The sequence below is a fragment of the Helianthus annuus genome, chromosome 3, assembly GCF_002127325.2.
Source record: "Helianthus annuus cultivar XRQ/B chromosome 3, HanXRQr2.0-SUNRISE, whole genome shotgun sequence".
NCBI lineage: Eukaryota > Viridiplantae > Streptophyta > Magnoliopsida > Asterales > Asteraceae > Helianthus > Helianthus annuus.
The window spans coordinates 173,127,667-173,142,856 of NC_035435.2; the positions used below are offsets into that span (position 1 = coordinate 173,127,667).

At 34.0% G+C, this 15,190-nt stretch overlaps 1 protein-coding gene, 1 long non-coding RNA gene and 1 pseudogene across 2 annotated transcripts; 2 read left to right on the forward strand and 1 right to left on the reverse strand.

Moving 5' to 3' along the window:
- Positions 1-551: 551 nt before the first annotated feature.
- LOC110930946 (1-aminocyclopropane-1-carboxylate oxidase homolog 1) lies at positions 552-2,886 on the forward strand. Its single transcript, XM_022174334.2, has 3 exons — positions 552-1,524; positions 1,655-1,976; positions 2,529-2,886. Exons 1-3 carry the CDS (start codon positions 998-1,000, stop codon positions 2,778-2,780), a joined length of 1,101 nt encoding a protein of 366 aa, XP_022030026.1. The 5' UTR covers positions 552-997; the 3' UTR covers positions 2,781-2,886.
- Positions 2,887-7,537: 4,651 nt separating this feature from the next.
- LOC110930948 lies at positions 7,538-9,773 on the reverse strand. Its single transcript, XR_002588129.2, has 4 exons — positions 9,498-9,773; positions 9,276-9,311; positions 8,750-8,801; positions 7,538-7,898 (listed from the first exon to the last, which is right to left on the reverse strand). It is a non-coding gene; the product is annotated as an uncharacterized LOC110930948 (long non-coding RNA).
- An 851-nt stretch (positions 9,774-10,624) lies between these two features.
- LOC110930945 lies at positions 10,625-12,464 on the forward strand (annotated as a pseudogene).
- Positions 12,465-15,190: the final 2,726 nt, after the last annotated feature.

The window sequence follows — 15,190 nt, forward strand, 5'->3', positions numbered from 1 at the left end:
TACATACATACATGTCCGAATCATAACTAAATAACATAACTAAAGTTTAATATCTAATAAAAAATATATATAATTCTAACATAGTGTACTAAAACAAATCCATTGGAATTTGCGGTTGATTACAAATGACAAGTTTGTGAGTTCGCAACACAAAGTGGTGACAAACAAGGTTGGGGCAAGAGTGTCAGTTGCGTCATTCTTTACTACGGGTCATATCCAGACTTCGAAGGTGTATGGACCGATCACTGAGTTGCTATCAGAAGATAATCCAGCCAAATATAGAAATATAACAGTGAAAGAATATGTAGATTATTATAGGGCAAAGGGACTTGATGGCACTTCTGCTCTTTTGCATTTCAAGATCTAATTCGTTTAGAAGTCAATTTGTGACTCATCACTGTGTGTAAAAGCTATTGTGTTTATGTTCATCATATATATAGTACTGTAATATATCTTAGACACGTTTTTAACGTTTTGATGCAATGTTTATAAGAGTTTGGTTAAATTATTTGGTTGGTATATTGTTTATCATTTGCAAATAGCAGTGTTATTTTTTTTTTTTTATTTATTTTTTTTTTTTGGGGGGGGGGGGGGTGTGGAGATCATTGTTCTTCATCTAGACGAAGAATTCCATCTAAAGAAGATCTTCAAAGACAACATTGTTCATGCTCTAACTAGTTCAGTTTATTTAAAACAAAACCAACTTATTGACATATTTAAAATTTACAATGATTTATTATCATAATCGTTTTCAACTTTAACTAACCAACTCAACTGACATAAAAAGAATACTAACTAAAACAAACAAGAAATGAAGAAAAAATAAGAAGAAAGAAGTCACCATATGATAATTAGAGATAAGTCAGTTTTAAAAGGTTGCGTCCACATATATTTAATGAAATATATTGTGATGAACAATATGGACACGTTATGGTTATGAATATCATACATTATTATTTATTACTTCAACGTTTTTGTATTCTAGATCACAAACAAAATGGTCCTCAATGACACGTCTACATGTCAACCGGACTATGACCGGAAAGCGGAGCTGAGGGCGTTCGACGAAACCAAAACCGGCGTCAAAGGACTTGTTGATGCCGGAATAACAGAAGTCCCTAGAATATTCCATCTACCTTCACCCGAAAACCTCAACTCCCAACAACCCGAGCTAACTCTTCCAACCATCGACCTTCAAGGAATCGACGAAGATCCAATACGACGAAAGGATGTTATCGTGAAAATGAAGGATGCGTTAGAGAGCTGGGGATTCTTTCAGTTGGTGAATCACGGAATCCCGAATAATATATTGGAGGAGATGATGAAAGGAGTGATGGATTTTTATGAGCAAGAGAGTGAGGTGAAGAAGCAGTGGTACACAAGGGATATGAGTGGGAAGACTAGGGTGGTGTATAACAGCAACTTTGACTTGTATGCTGCACCGGTGACCAACTGGCGAGACACCTTCTACTGCACCATGGCTCCTAACCCTCCTCAACCACACGAGCTGCCACCCCCTTGCAGGTTTTATTATTATTTTTATTTTTTAATGCATCCATACTTTTCTTTGTGATTGATTAGTTGGGTTGGGTTAGGTGTTATGTAACGTAAAGCGTAATCACTGAATATATTGTTTGATTGGATATTGTTGTAGGGATATTTTGTTGGAGTATTCGAAACAAGTGATGAAACTTGGGGTTTGTTTGTTTGAGTTGATGTCCGAGGGTCTTGGGCTTGACCGAAACCACCTTTTGGACATAGGATGTGCCGATGGGCTTGCTGTTCTTGGACATTACTATCCTTCTTGTCCACAACCTGAATTAACAATAGGCACCCGAGATCACACTGATAATGATTTTATCACGATTCTTCTGCAAGATCATATTGGTGGCCTCAGGGTCTTTTATCAGGATCGATGGATTGATGTTCCTCCTATACCGGGAGTTCTTGTAGTGAATGCTGGAGATCTTTTGCAGGCATCTCTCTCACCCTCCACCCTCCACCCTCTCTCTTTCTCTCTGTCTCAAACACACATAGAGTTACATGCTTCAATATCGTTTTATTGGTCTATTATAATATACTTGATGGGTCAAGTTATTCTACAAAGACTCCTAATTGTAAGAAATGTAAGAAGGATTTATAGAGTGACAAGTGTCCAATAAACTAAAATTAAACCCACTACATCACCACCAAAAACCTAAACACCCACCCCCACCCCACCACCACCCAAAAACCTAAACCCCCACCCCCTCGACAAAGAAAAACAAATTGGGGGGGGGGTGGGTGGGGGTGGGGGTTTAGGTTTTTGGGTGGTGCTGGATGTTTAAGGGTTTTTTTTTTTTTTTGTAGATGGTTTTTTTAGAAGCCTTTGTACCCTTCTTACAATTAGGAGCATTTGTATTTGATCCTAATCCTATACTTGATATGATTGTCGTAAAGTTATTATTATTCAAATACATTTGAAACTAAAATTTAGACTTAGACGTTAAAATCATAGTGTATTAACATAAATCATTGGAATGTTCCAGTTGATTACAAACGACAAGTTTGTGAGTTCGCAACACAAAGTGGTGGCAAACAAGGTTGGGCCAAGAGTATCAGTGGCGTCATTCTTTACTACAGGTCATATCCAGAATTCGAAGGTGTATAGACCGATCACTGAGTTGCTTTCAGAAGACAATCCAGCCAAGTATAGAGGCACAGCAATAAAAGAATACTTAGATTACTTTAACGCAAAGGGACTTGATGGCACTTCTGCCCTTTTGCATTTCAAGATCTAACTCATTTAGAAGTCAATATGGGAATCATCACTACGAGTTAAAGCTATTAATTTCATGTTCATCATATGGTAAATGTAATATATCTTGACTCACGGTTTTTCTTTTTTTTTTTTTTTCGTTTTGGTGCCATTTTTCATAAATGTTTGTTCAAATTGTTTAATTAATTGGTTGGATGCTTAAACAATAACAAACAAATGAAATCTATTGATAAAGGAAATAACAACTATTGGCATATGCATATATTTTTTATGGTTAAGTTAAAAGTTAAAGGTTCAATTAATTTTAGGTAAATTGGAAAATAATAATCCCATCTTTCTGAAATTGACCGATAATAATCCCAAGTCAGTTATTAGCCAATAATAATCTGACCTCGTGCAATTTTTTTGTAAAATAGTCTGCCGTTAAAATAAGCTTAACGGAGTTAAGTGTTTTTCTGAATTACAAACCGATGTTTTAGGGCTTTTGATCAGAACGAGGATACGAGTCGATTGATGTAAAACTTACCTCGAAAGTGTGTTCTAAATGGCTTGAATTTTGTTAGTTGGAAGTTAAACACCAGAATTGAAGCACCGTTTTCGTGGGTTGGGAGCAGTATTTCGAGGTAAGTTTTACATCAATCGACTCGTATCCTCGTTCTGATCAAAAGCCCTAAAACATCGGTTTGTAATTCGGAAAAACACTTAACTCCGTTAAGTTATTTTAGCGGCAGACTATTTTACAAAAAAATTGGACAAGGTCGGATTATTATTGGTTAATAACTGACTTGAGATTATTATTGGCCAATTTCAGACAGATGGGATTATTATTTTCCAATTTGCCTTAATTTTATGTGGTTGTATTTAGTCTCATAGTTGAGCTAAAGCTGACATTTGATTGATCAACTTTAAGCACCAGTCACCTATAGACATTTCTTTTAAGCTAACTTGGGTTAGTTGGAGGCTCGAAGCTTATGTAACATGAGTTTTTAGGCCGATGAAAATCGATTGCTAACAATCATAGATTATAATTATAGGTTCGACACTTGTAAATCATAACCTCTGTTCGATATTGTGGAAATCCTTAATTAGCTAGGGTGTTAGATAACAGTAATAAACGTATGGTCATTTTATTACTGATCTAACACAACCTTGTTCTTCAGTCAATGCAAACTTAAAGACACTATTACTCTCATTGTACTATTATGGATAAACATGACTTTCATAAACTCTCTTTAGTTAGCAAACTCTCTTTACATCTAATCTGAAGTGTAAACTAAATGCATTGCATTTGTAAGTTTCTCATGTGTTTAAAGTTTAAACTAGTTTAAACTTTTAAGAGCCTCTCCAGTGGCATATGTGGCGAGAGCCCGGAACTGCGCTAATCTACCCAACCCAAGTTTCCCAAATTTGATCGATGCTTAACCCAAAAGAAACTAAGGGACTTGATCTCTTCAAACAGCTTGTTAATTGATACACCTTTGAACTACAATCATAGAGTTAATTACACAAATGAGTCCTGTGGTTTATACATAATTTCGCCTTTGGGTACTAACTTCTTTTTTTAACAGGTTTAGGTTCTATGGTTTCAATTTTGTAACACCTTTGGGTACTAACACCAAAATTAGTTAATTAATGACTAAAATACCCTTGAATTTTTTTAAGTTTATCAATATAACACAATTGGGTACTAACACCTAATTTTATTTAAGTTTAAATCAATTTTACAAAATCTATTTATTTTTTTATTTTCATTATTTTATTATATCACTTAATTAACATAAACTCTATTTTTTTTTATTTTCATATTTTTATTAAATTTCTTATTTAACATAAAATCTACTTGTTACACCAGTATTTTTTTAAATAGATTTTTTAAATGAAATCTACTAGCTATATAGTTTTATGTAAATTAAATTTTCGTTTTCCATTTTGGATTGAAATGATTGATAATAATAAATATCTTTCATGTAAAAAAATTTAAGCCTTTTTTAACTCATTTTTTTGTTCATTTACATTTTACTATTTTAAAAAGATATTTAATTTACATAAAACTATATAGCTATGTATTTAGATAAAACTATATAGCTAGGTATTTTAGATAAAACTAAAAAAATTTAAACCTTCTTTTAACTCGTTTTTTTTTTTGTAAAATAGATATTTAATTTATATAACACTATATAGCTAGTAGATTTTACTGGTACAACTAGTAGATTTTATGTAAATTAAATATCTTTCTAAAATAGTAAAATGTAAATGAACAAAAAACGAGTTAAAAATGGCTTAATTTTTTTTACATGAAAGATATTTATTATTATTATTATTATTATTATTATTATTATTATTATTATTATTATTATTATTATTATTATTATTATTATTATTATTATTATTATTATTATTATTAATCATATATATATCCAAAATGCAAAACGAGTAAGGTTTACATTATTTAAAACTAGTAAGAAATTTAATTTACATAAAACTATATAGCTAGTAGATTTTATTTAAAAAATCTATTTAAAAAAATACTGGTGTAACAAGTAGATTAGTTTAAATTACGTTAAATAAGAAATTTAATAAAAATATGAAAATAAAAAAATAAATGGACTTTATGTTAATTAAGAGATGTAATAAAAAGATGAAAATAAAAAAATAAATAGATTTTGTAAAATTGATTTAACTTAAATAAAATTAGGTGTTAGTACCCAAATGTGTTACATTGATAAACTTAAAAAAATGCAAGGGTATTTTAGTCATTAATTAACTAATTTTGGTGTTAGTACCCAAAGGTGTTACAAAATTGAAACAATAGAACCTAAATCTGTTAAAATAAAAAGTTAGTACCCAAAGGCGAAATTAGGTATAAACCACATGACCTATTTGTGTAATTAACTCACAATCATATATAGCGTATGGTTTTAAAAACTCAGGCTCACTCATACCCAAGATTCACCAACTTTTCTTAAAAATCTATCTATTTATAGACATTGTTACGTTTTAAATCTATCTATTCTATAGGCATTGTTACGTTTTATATATAACTAGCCTAAGATCCCGCGAGTTTCGCGGGTGGCTTAACACGAACATATAATATCTACCGACATTGAAGCCCATGTAAGATCATCATTTTTGTTCTATTTGTCCTATCAAATACATATATGATTACAATATAAATACCATGAAATTGGAGCATATTTTTTTAAGTTTCTAAATTAATTTAGCAACATCATCATTACATACATGTTTTTTTTGTGACCTCAAATGAATGCTGTAAAATTGTATGTAATGATGATATTGCTAAATTAATTTAGAAACTTAAAAAATATGCTCCAATTTCATGGTATTTATATTGTAATCATATATGTATTTGATAGGACAAATAGAACAAAAATGATGATCTACATGGGCTTCAATGTCGGTAGATATTATATGTTCGTGTTAAGCCACCCGCGAAACTCGCGGGATCTTAGGCTAGTTGTATTATATATTTGTGTTTTTTTAGTAAAATTTTAATTTTAATATACTAATTTGCGAAAAAAGTTAAAAAAAACTCGGGTTGAACATGTTGTGTTCGGGTTCATATGTATGATACGATTTTCGGGTTCGTCTAAAATTACGGGTTCGGGTCGAGTTGGACCCACCAACCCGACCCGTTTGGCATTTACCCAACCTGTGACTACATGTACCATAACATTAACAGTTTTGACTCTATACCCAACACGGTCATTATTAGATAAATGGCCTGCTTAAGAAAATTTGACATAATTTATATACATACCTGCACAATGGAGAGAAGGGAGTCAAGGCCATCCAATGTTGAAGCGCGTACAGGAACTCCAATCACGGGTAATGGTGTTAGGGCAGCTACCATACCTAACCACACATTAAAATATTAACATTACCGTCTTTATAGCATACTTGAGTGTTAATATCTATAAATATCTATAGATTTAGATATGAATAATGGAAGGAGAGGATAAACCTGGCAAATGGGCTGCACCCCAGCACCAACAATAATAACCTGAACACCTCGTTCTCGAGCAGATGTTGCATAAAAAAACATCAGCTCAGGTGTCTGGTGTGCTGACACTATTCTTACCAAAGAAAAGATGGCAATACAAACTATTTTTAAGAAAATAAACCTGGAGTCTCCTCTGAACTTTCTTCTTCGAGAAATGATTTAACCTGCACTTCAACAATTCCCAATGAAGGCTCGACAACAGTTATGTGGCCCATCTTCCGTTGCTTTCGCAAAATAGATGAATATAACTCAATCCATTCCTTGGGACATGGGTCAGTATTACCACACCAAATGAAGTGAGTCAAGTGACACTCATTATTACAATAAACCACACCAGAGAGTGAACTTATTTGACGTAACACAACTTATGTAAATATATTTGATAGCTTCTGTAAATAACTTAACCGCCTAGACCACCCATATTTACACCTCTAGTATGAATTATAATTGTATCGGTCTTCCTTGTGCATTTATAAAATGAGAATTTAGTTTTTTTTTTCTGAAAATGCACCTCGTTCATGAACAACTGGGGTAATAAGTAACAAATCAGCAGTCACATTGTCTCCAGGTATAACCATTTATACGTCTTCAGGTAACCACAAAGGTTAATTCTTTAATCAGCATTAACAATGATATTAGGGAGCTTAATAGTGAATATACACCACAGAACATGTGACATTAATAAGTTTCTCATGCTACCTTCAAAAATTTGCATCCTACTTTGCGCTTGGATCCCTTCACTTCAGAAGATTGGTGAGATGAATGAATTAAAACGGTCTTCCTTTCTTTCCAGCCTAGCCTGGCTTGTACGACCACACCTGTGAACAAAAACTTATGAAGGCCGTGGAAGTACAAAATGAATTACTTGATTATAAAACACAATATCCAAATTGGAAAATAATTTATACCTAATAAAAGAAGAAGACAGACCATATCAACATTTGGAACATCAAGTCCGGTGAGTAGAAATATCCGTGGCTACTAAAACATTGAAACGACAGTCTCTAAAGCCCAATAGCATTTTCTCCCGCTGGTCTTGACATATATCGCGTTATGCCAACCGATCGATATCGTGCTTTCTTGGCATAAAAATTATACATTTACCCCATTTGTGTGCACCTGAAAATAAATTAAAATAAATATAAATTCCGCTAGTGATATAATTATCAATACGATTATAGTAAAACCGAAAAACAGTAATTGGATTTGGCTAGTCTGGCCCAAAAATGACTGGTCTTTATAAGCTTGATCCTAGATTGCTACGTGGACCGAGCTCAGTCATTTTACTTGATAATTCCGTAGGATCTTAAACTATATTAGCCTAAGAGCATTTGTACATGACTCAAAGATTTAGCATGATATTTATCATAAGCATCCAATAACGCACTATCATGAAGGCGGAATCACATATTTTCAAAAATGACATTTTAAATCTCAAAGAAATTGTAGTATACAATCATGATTTAAAAAAAATCTACATGTTAATTAAGTATTATTAAGCCAAATAAGAAAAAAAAAATACACATTTTCTACATTGCATGTAGCTGATCTTGCTAGGGTAATTTGAATGCCCCTAACATTATGCTTGGTAAACCTGAGAAAATAATAATGTGAATCAATTATAGTATTCTGGTTAGTTAGAGCAATCCTATATTAAACTTAAAAGTATTAAATCAAACTTTAGTCAGATGTCATAAGATAAAAACTACAGCTAAACGACATGATTCATGAATCGTGAAGACATAAAGCTAATCACAAATGTGAATGTGCCTTGGGCCCAAGCGAAAATCGACTGCTTATCAACATATTTAACATGCTCTAAAACCCTCACTTCTCATGAAATAACAATAAGTTAATCAATATCAAATTATATATTACTATACATCTATAAAACTCAGTTTTTTGACCCAATTCCAGCTGACAGAACCTGTTTGTTTGCCACTTTAAAACACATATCGAAAGAAATATACCCCAAGACGAAATGCAGTCTCTCTACTTCGGCAGTTCATCAATGAAGGTTGACTGAAAATTATAACAACAAACATTAAACTGGAAGAAGTAGAAAACTCCAGCGAATCCCAAATATCACCTAATTTGTTAGCAAATAGATTGTAAATCATACTAAGTTGAAAAGATATTTAAACCCTAACAACCAAAATCTGTAATATGAGGTAACCGAATGGTTATAAACTAAGTTGAGAAAATTATATGTCCCATGTTATAATGAAAAATACTACCTGAAGGGAAAGATCAATTTGATTTGCTAAATAACTTTACAACTTGAAATGGAGATAAACGTAAATCATGTGAATTAACCTAAATCCACAACGAACAATGCTAAAATGCCATCTTTTACATGTGCAAACATAATAAATATCTAATATTTTTTTTTCAAGGATAATTAGTAAGAATCAGTCAAAATCTCCGAAGAATTACATAACCATTTGAACAAAGCCTATCATACAAAGAGCCCCTAAAATCAGCAAAGATGCATACCTGGATGAGAGTTCACCTGGTTCCAATTTAGGGTTTCTGAAAGGAAACGAAAAAAACCCTAATCAAAGAAAGTTACATATAGAGATCGACTTTAGAAATTGGGTGAGAGGAGAAATTGGATGAGAGGTCAAAGGTTCTTTGATACCTGGAGATTTAAACAAAAAAAACCTTAATCAAAGAAAGTTACATTTAGAGTACTAAAGATCAAGGGTTCTTGAATACCTGTTGCTTACTTGATTCAACTCGCCATGTAAGGTTACCTGAGGATAAAAATTTCCATCGATGTGATTAGAGATCGAAGGCGGAGAATGTTGTGTTGCTTGAAAGATTTATAGGGTTAGTTTATAGTGAAATAGGAAAGGAGATCGAAGGAGAAGGAATTTCATTCTGAGTGTGAGACCGATGAAAGACATTGGCGAAAAAAAGGAATGTAGAAGAAGCAGCAACGGTGTAAAGAGGAGAGGAAGAAAGAATGTGTGGCATTTAGGGTTTGGAACGGAGAAGGAAAAAGAGCGGAGGTGTGTGGTTTTGCCGCTCATATTGATTCAAGAAGGAGCGATAAGATGCCAGGTGGCAATAAGTGGTTTAAGAAAATGCCAAGTGGCACCAAAATGTATTGTTTTAATATAGATAATAGATCATCATCCTTATATTTATTTTATATAGTTGGTTAATTTAATAAGTTTATTTTATAAAACTTTAATAATTTATAACTTACATAAATTTCTAAATATTAATAAAAGTTATACTTCAATAACTTATATTATAAATTTTTTAATATTTTAGTACTCTTAGATAAATAAGGTTAAAAATTATAGATAAATTTTGTAAAAATAAAAATATATAAATATTTAGATAATTATCATTTATAACAAAAAAAATCAGGGTGGCACACAATGCCTTGTTTGTGGCTTTCGTCTCTATAAATGCGAAAGCCCTAATAGCCCACAAACGTAGTTGTGCAATGTGACTACAATTTTAAATCCGTGAGTCTTAGTGGCCGTTTGTGGACTCCCCACAAACGAACACTTTTCATGCTTCTAAGTAGTTCGGTTTATTAACTAATTGCTTATAACTTAAACAAAACCAACTTATTAACATATATAAAATTTGAAATGATTTATGATCAAAAAACGGAAAGTAAAACAAACAAGAAATGAATAAAAAAGAAGAAGAAGAAAGAAGTCACCATACCACTAATTAGAGATAAGTCCGTTATCTTTCTATATACTCCACTTTTAAAAGGTTAATTAGTCCCGATATATTTAATGAAATATCTGTCGTATTGTGATGTTATAAATACGAATATCATACATTATATTCATATCTATTATATATCACTTCAAGGTTTTTGTTTTCTAGATGACAAACAAAATGGTCCTCAATGACACGTCTACATGTCAACCGGACCGGAAAGCGGAGCTCAGGGCGTTCGACGAAACCAAAACCGGCGTCAAAGGACTTGTTGACGCCGGTATAACAAAAGTCCCGAGAATATTTCATCTACCTTCACCCGAAAACCTCAACTCCCAACAACCCGAGCTAACTCTTCCTACCATCGACCTTCAAGGAATCGATAACAATCCGATACAACGAAAAGAGGTAATCGAGCAAGTGAAGGGTGCATTGGAGAGCTGGGGATTCTTTCAGATGGTGAATCATGGAATCCCGATTAATATATTGGAGGAGATGATCAGATGATAAAAGGAGTGGTGGATTTTCATGAGCAAGACACTGAGGTGAAGAAGCAGTGGTACACAAGAGATCCTAGTGGGAAGAGTAGGGTGGTGTATAACAGCAACTTTGACTTGTATGCTGCACCAGTGACTAACTGGCGAGACTCCTTTTACTGCACCATGGTTCCTAACCCTCCCGAACCACAAGAGTTGCCATCGCCTTGCAGGTTTTGCTTTTTATTTTTTTAATGCATCCAATAATTTACTTTGTGATTGATTAGCTGGTTAGGTGGGTGAAAGTCCAAAATATTATATATAATCTATAGGAGAAGATGGTGAGATTATTGTTTGTTTCCGGAATGTGATTGAGATTGAGTTATATGCTTATATTTAGTTGACTTCACTTAACAAAAAAAAATAAAAAATCTTTTTCGATAAAATGAATTAGTAATCATTAAGTTTTTTTTTACTGACTACACTGAAATAGGTTAGTTGCATTAAACCTTGAATTATTTGCATCGGTAAGTTTTAATCACTATTGTTTGACTGGATATTGTTGTAGGGATATTTTGTTGGAGTATTCGAAACAAGTGATGAAACTTGGGGTTTGTTTGTTTGAGTTGATGTCCGAGGCTCTTGGGCTCGACCGCAATCACTTTGTGGACATAGGATGTGCTGACGGACTTGCTGTTCTTGGACATTACTATCCTTCTTGCCCACAACCTGAATTAACGATAGGGACTCGAGACCACACTGACAGTGATTTCATCACGATTCTTCTACAAGATCATATTGGTGGCCTTAAGGTTTTTTATGAGGATCAATGGACTGATGTTCCTCCTATGCCGGGAGCTCTTGTAGTGAACGCTGGAGATTTGTTGCAGGCATCTCTCTCACCCTCTACCCTCTCTCTTTCTCTCTTCGTCTCACACACGGAGTAACAAGCTTCAATGTCGTTTTATTGGTCTATTATTTAATACTTGATATTTCCAACTTGATATGATTGTCGTAAAGTTATTAACAAGAGTCAAATATATTTGAAACTGAAATTTAGACTTAGACGTTAAAAGCATAGTGTATTAAAATAAATCCATTGGAATTTTGCAGTTGATTACAAACGACAAGTTTGTGAGTGCGCAACACAAAGTGGTGGCAAACAAGGTTGGGCCAAGAGTATCGGTGGCATCATTTTTTACCACGGGTTCAATTCAGACATCGAAGGTGTATGCACCAATCACTGAGTTGCTTTCAGAAGACAATCCAGCCAAGTATAGAGGCACAACAATAAAAGAATACGTAGATTATTATAGGGCAAAGGGACTTGATGGCACTTCTGCCCTTTTATATTTCAAGATCTAACTCGTTTAGAAGTCAATATGGGAATCATCACTATGAGTTAAAGCTATGAATTTCATGTTCATCATATGGTGAATGTAATATATCTTTGTTGATACGTTTATGTCTGTAGCTTGTAATGTTAATGTTTTGTAATGATATGGTCTTTACTTAAATAGTAATTTGTGTTTTGATGTAAGTTGACCAAGTCAAGACATCCTCCAGTCTTGACTTGGGCAATAGTTAGTGTTTATGTTTCTGTGTTAATATGAAACAGCCGAAGGTGGTTGTGACCTTCGTAATCAGGAAGGTGGTCTTTCTTGTGTGTTTTGATGCGAAGGTGGACCTTTGGTCACCTTTGCTGGATGTTGTTTGCGAAGGTGGACCTTCTCCCTTGACAGGTCACCTTCGCATATCACAAAGACACCTTTGTTGATTAGACCTGCAAAATGTGTATATATACTGCAGTCTTTGTTTCATTCAGTAGAGAGCACATTTTCAGAGAGTGGGTGCATACTATTGTGTGTTCATGTACTGTTACTCTGCTGAAATCAATACATTCAGCTTTTGAAGTGATATCTTTGTGTTATTGATTGTGTGCTTGCTTCGGTTGTATAACTTGGATTCTGCACTTGTTTATGCATTAAACAACAAAGAATAGGTATTTAATTATAAGATCTTTATAAGGACCTACAATCTTGAGTCACGCTTTTTTATTGTTTTGGTGCCATTTTCATAAATTTTTGTTCAAATTGTTTGATTTGATATGTTTCTAAAGATTATGCATAATCCTACCAATTGGTTGGATACATGCACAATTTTGCAAACAAATGAAACCTATTGATAAAGGACATAACCATTAATGCCATACCCGTGTATTTTTTTATGGTTAAGTTAAAAGTTAAAGATTCAATCAATCTAATGCCGCTATATTGAGTCTCATACTTAGGTTAAATATGTTAAATCTGATATTTTATTGATCAACTTTATTTTCTTTTTAACTGGGAACTTCTATCTCTAATGTAAGTAGCTTAATGTAATTGTTGGAATTCAATTGGAATAGAAACTACACATAATATTTGCAACCCACTTTCTAAACAAATAGATGATTATAATTAAGTTTATAACACATGAACAAACTCAGATTGTGTGGTGATAAAAGAAAAATGATACAGATCCGACACCCATGAGGGTTTATTCCAGACGCAACAAAACAAAGAAAAAGGGTTACAACCACTATGGGTTACATCCCGTACGAAAGTTAATAGTATACCACTTCTGCGAATAGCACGTAATGATGCGTCTCTTCCGAGACCGGGACCTTTAATCATGACTTATGCGCGTTGCATACCTTGATCTACTACTGCATGAATAGCATTTGCCGCTGCGCTTTGAGCAGCAAATGGCGTCCCTCTTCTTGTACCTCAAAAGCCACAAGTACCGCCAGAGGACCAAGTAACCACTCGCCCTCATACATCTATAACAGTCACAATGGTATTATTGAAACTTGCTTGAATATGAATAACCCCCTTTGGTATTTTACGTATACTGTTACGTGAACCAACCAATACGTCTATTTGAACCCTTTTTTGGTATAGCTTTTCTTTGTATCATCTCATTGAGTCAGAGATAGAGATATATGGATATATAAATTTCATGTCAAAAAAGTCCCCCCCCCCTTCTTATTTGTATATTGGGTCTTTAGTGAGTCTTATTATCCTTGTCTTTTGTTAGTACACGATATGTGGACGCGACTCAGTTCGGTTCGGCTAAGGTTCGGCTCAAGTCTAACGTCACGACATTCCTCCGTCGTGCGTTCCAAAGTTCCATACACAAAGCTAGAGAGCCAAACCTTGAGCACCAGGCCAGATTAGTAGCCTTGGGCTGAAACCAAGTAGACGAAACACAGCATGGGCCTCAACTGTTTTGGGCCAAAGCCCAGATCGACGAAACATGTGTGATGTCGATGAAACAAGTCTGTTTCGTCGACCATGTTTCATATCCTTTCCTGTTTCGTCGTTTTGGCCATGTGTTTCGTCGAAGATGTTCCATTTCGTCGTTGATCTTCTGTTTCGTCAATGCTGGTGCTATAAATAGACCATATCAGACAGAAGAGAAGATAGATAGAGAACACAAGTGTGAGAGAACACACACACGAGAGAGAGAGTTTACAGAGCGTATTTGTAAACATTGTATTGTAACTGTTTTCAAGCATTAATACATTGGTGTTAATCGTTGAATCTCGTGTCTATCATTTACGTGTTCAATCTCGGTTTGCTATCTCGGTTGGATTCCGCACAACCGGGTTGGTTTGTACACAAGGATTAGGCGACTAGATCCTCCTCTAGCCGGACCTACAAGTGGTATCAGAGCCTTGGCTCTTCTCCTTGTTAAAACCGAGTGGTTTTGGGTGTTTTCCGGATTTTTGAAGTTTGTATTTTTCTTGAAAAATCAGCTTATAACTTCGAAATTTCTGGTGTTTTTGTTGTTAGTTCAAAGAAAACCTTGTTTATTAAGGTTTTTAGTGAAGCTTCAAGCAAAAACTTGTGTTCGGAAATTTCCGTTCACCGGGAAACTCATAAGTTTACCGGAAAATTCATAAATTTTTGGGTTGTTCTTCATATGTTCATAAGCATCTTCAAAGTGTTCTTGATATTTTCAACCTTTTGATCCTTTGGAAAGTAACTGTCAAGTTGTTTGTGTTTTGAAAATTGTAATTTGATTAAAATATTGATAGCCATGCTTTGGTTGGTAAATTGAGCATGGTGTAAGTTTGAAAAGTTGTGTCAAGTGTCAGTTAGGATAAGGTTGAGCCGAAAAGTCTCACCAACTTTTCACCAACTCTCTCTGTTACTTTTTCGACGAAACGCACAACAGACGAAACAAAGCATTTCGCCAAAAACG

Excerpts from the sequence above, each read along its gene's own strand:
- LOC110930946 (XM_022174334.2), top strand. The coding sequence starts at position 998 with ATGGTCCTCAATGACACGTCTACATGTCAACCGGACTATGACCGGAAA. Across the intron at positions 1,525-1,654 it reads GAGCTGCCACCCCCTTGCAG|GGATATTTTGTTGGAGTATT; the intron begins GTTTTATTATTA and ends ATATTGTTGTAG. Across the intron at positions 1,977-2,528 it reads ATGCTGGAGATCTTTTGCAG|TTGATTACAAACGACAAGTT; the intron begins GCATCTCTCTCA and ends GGAATGTTCCAG.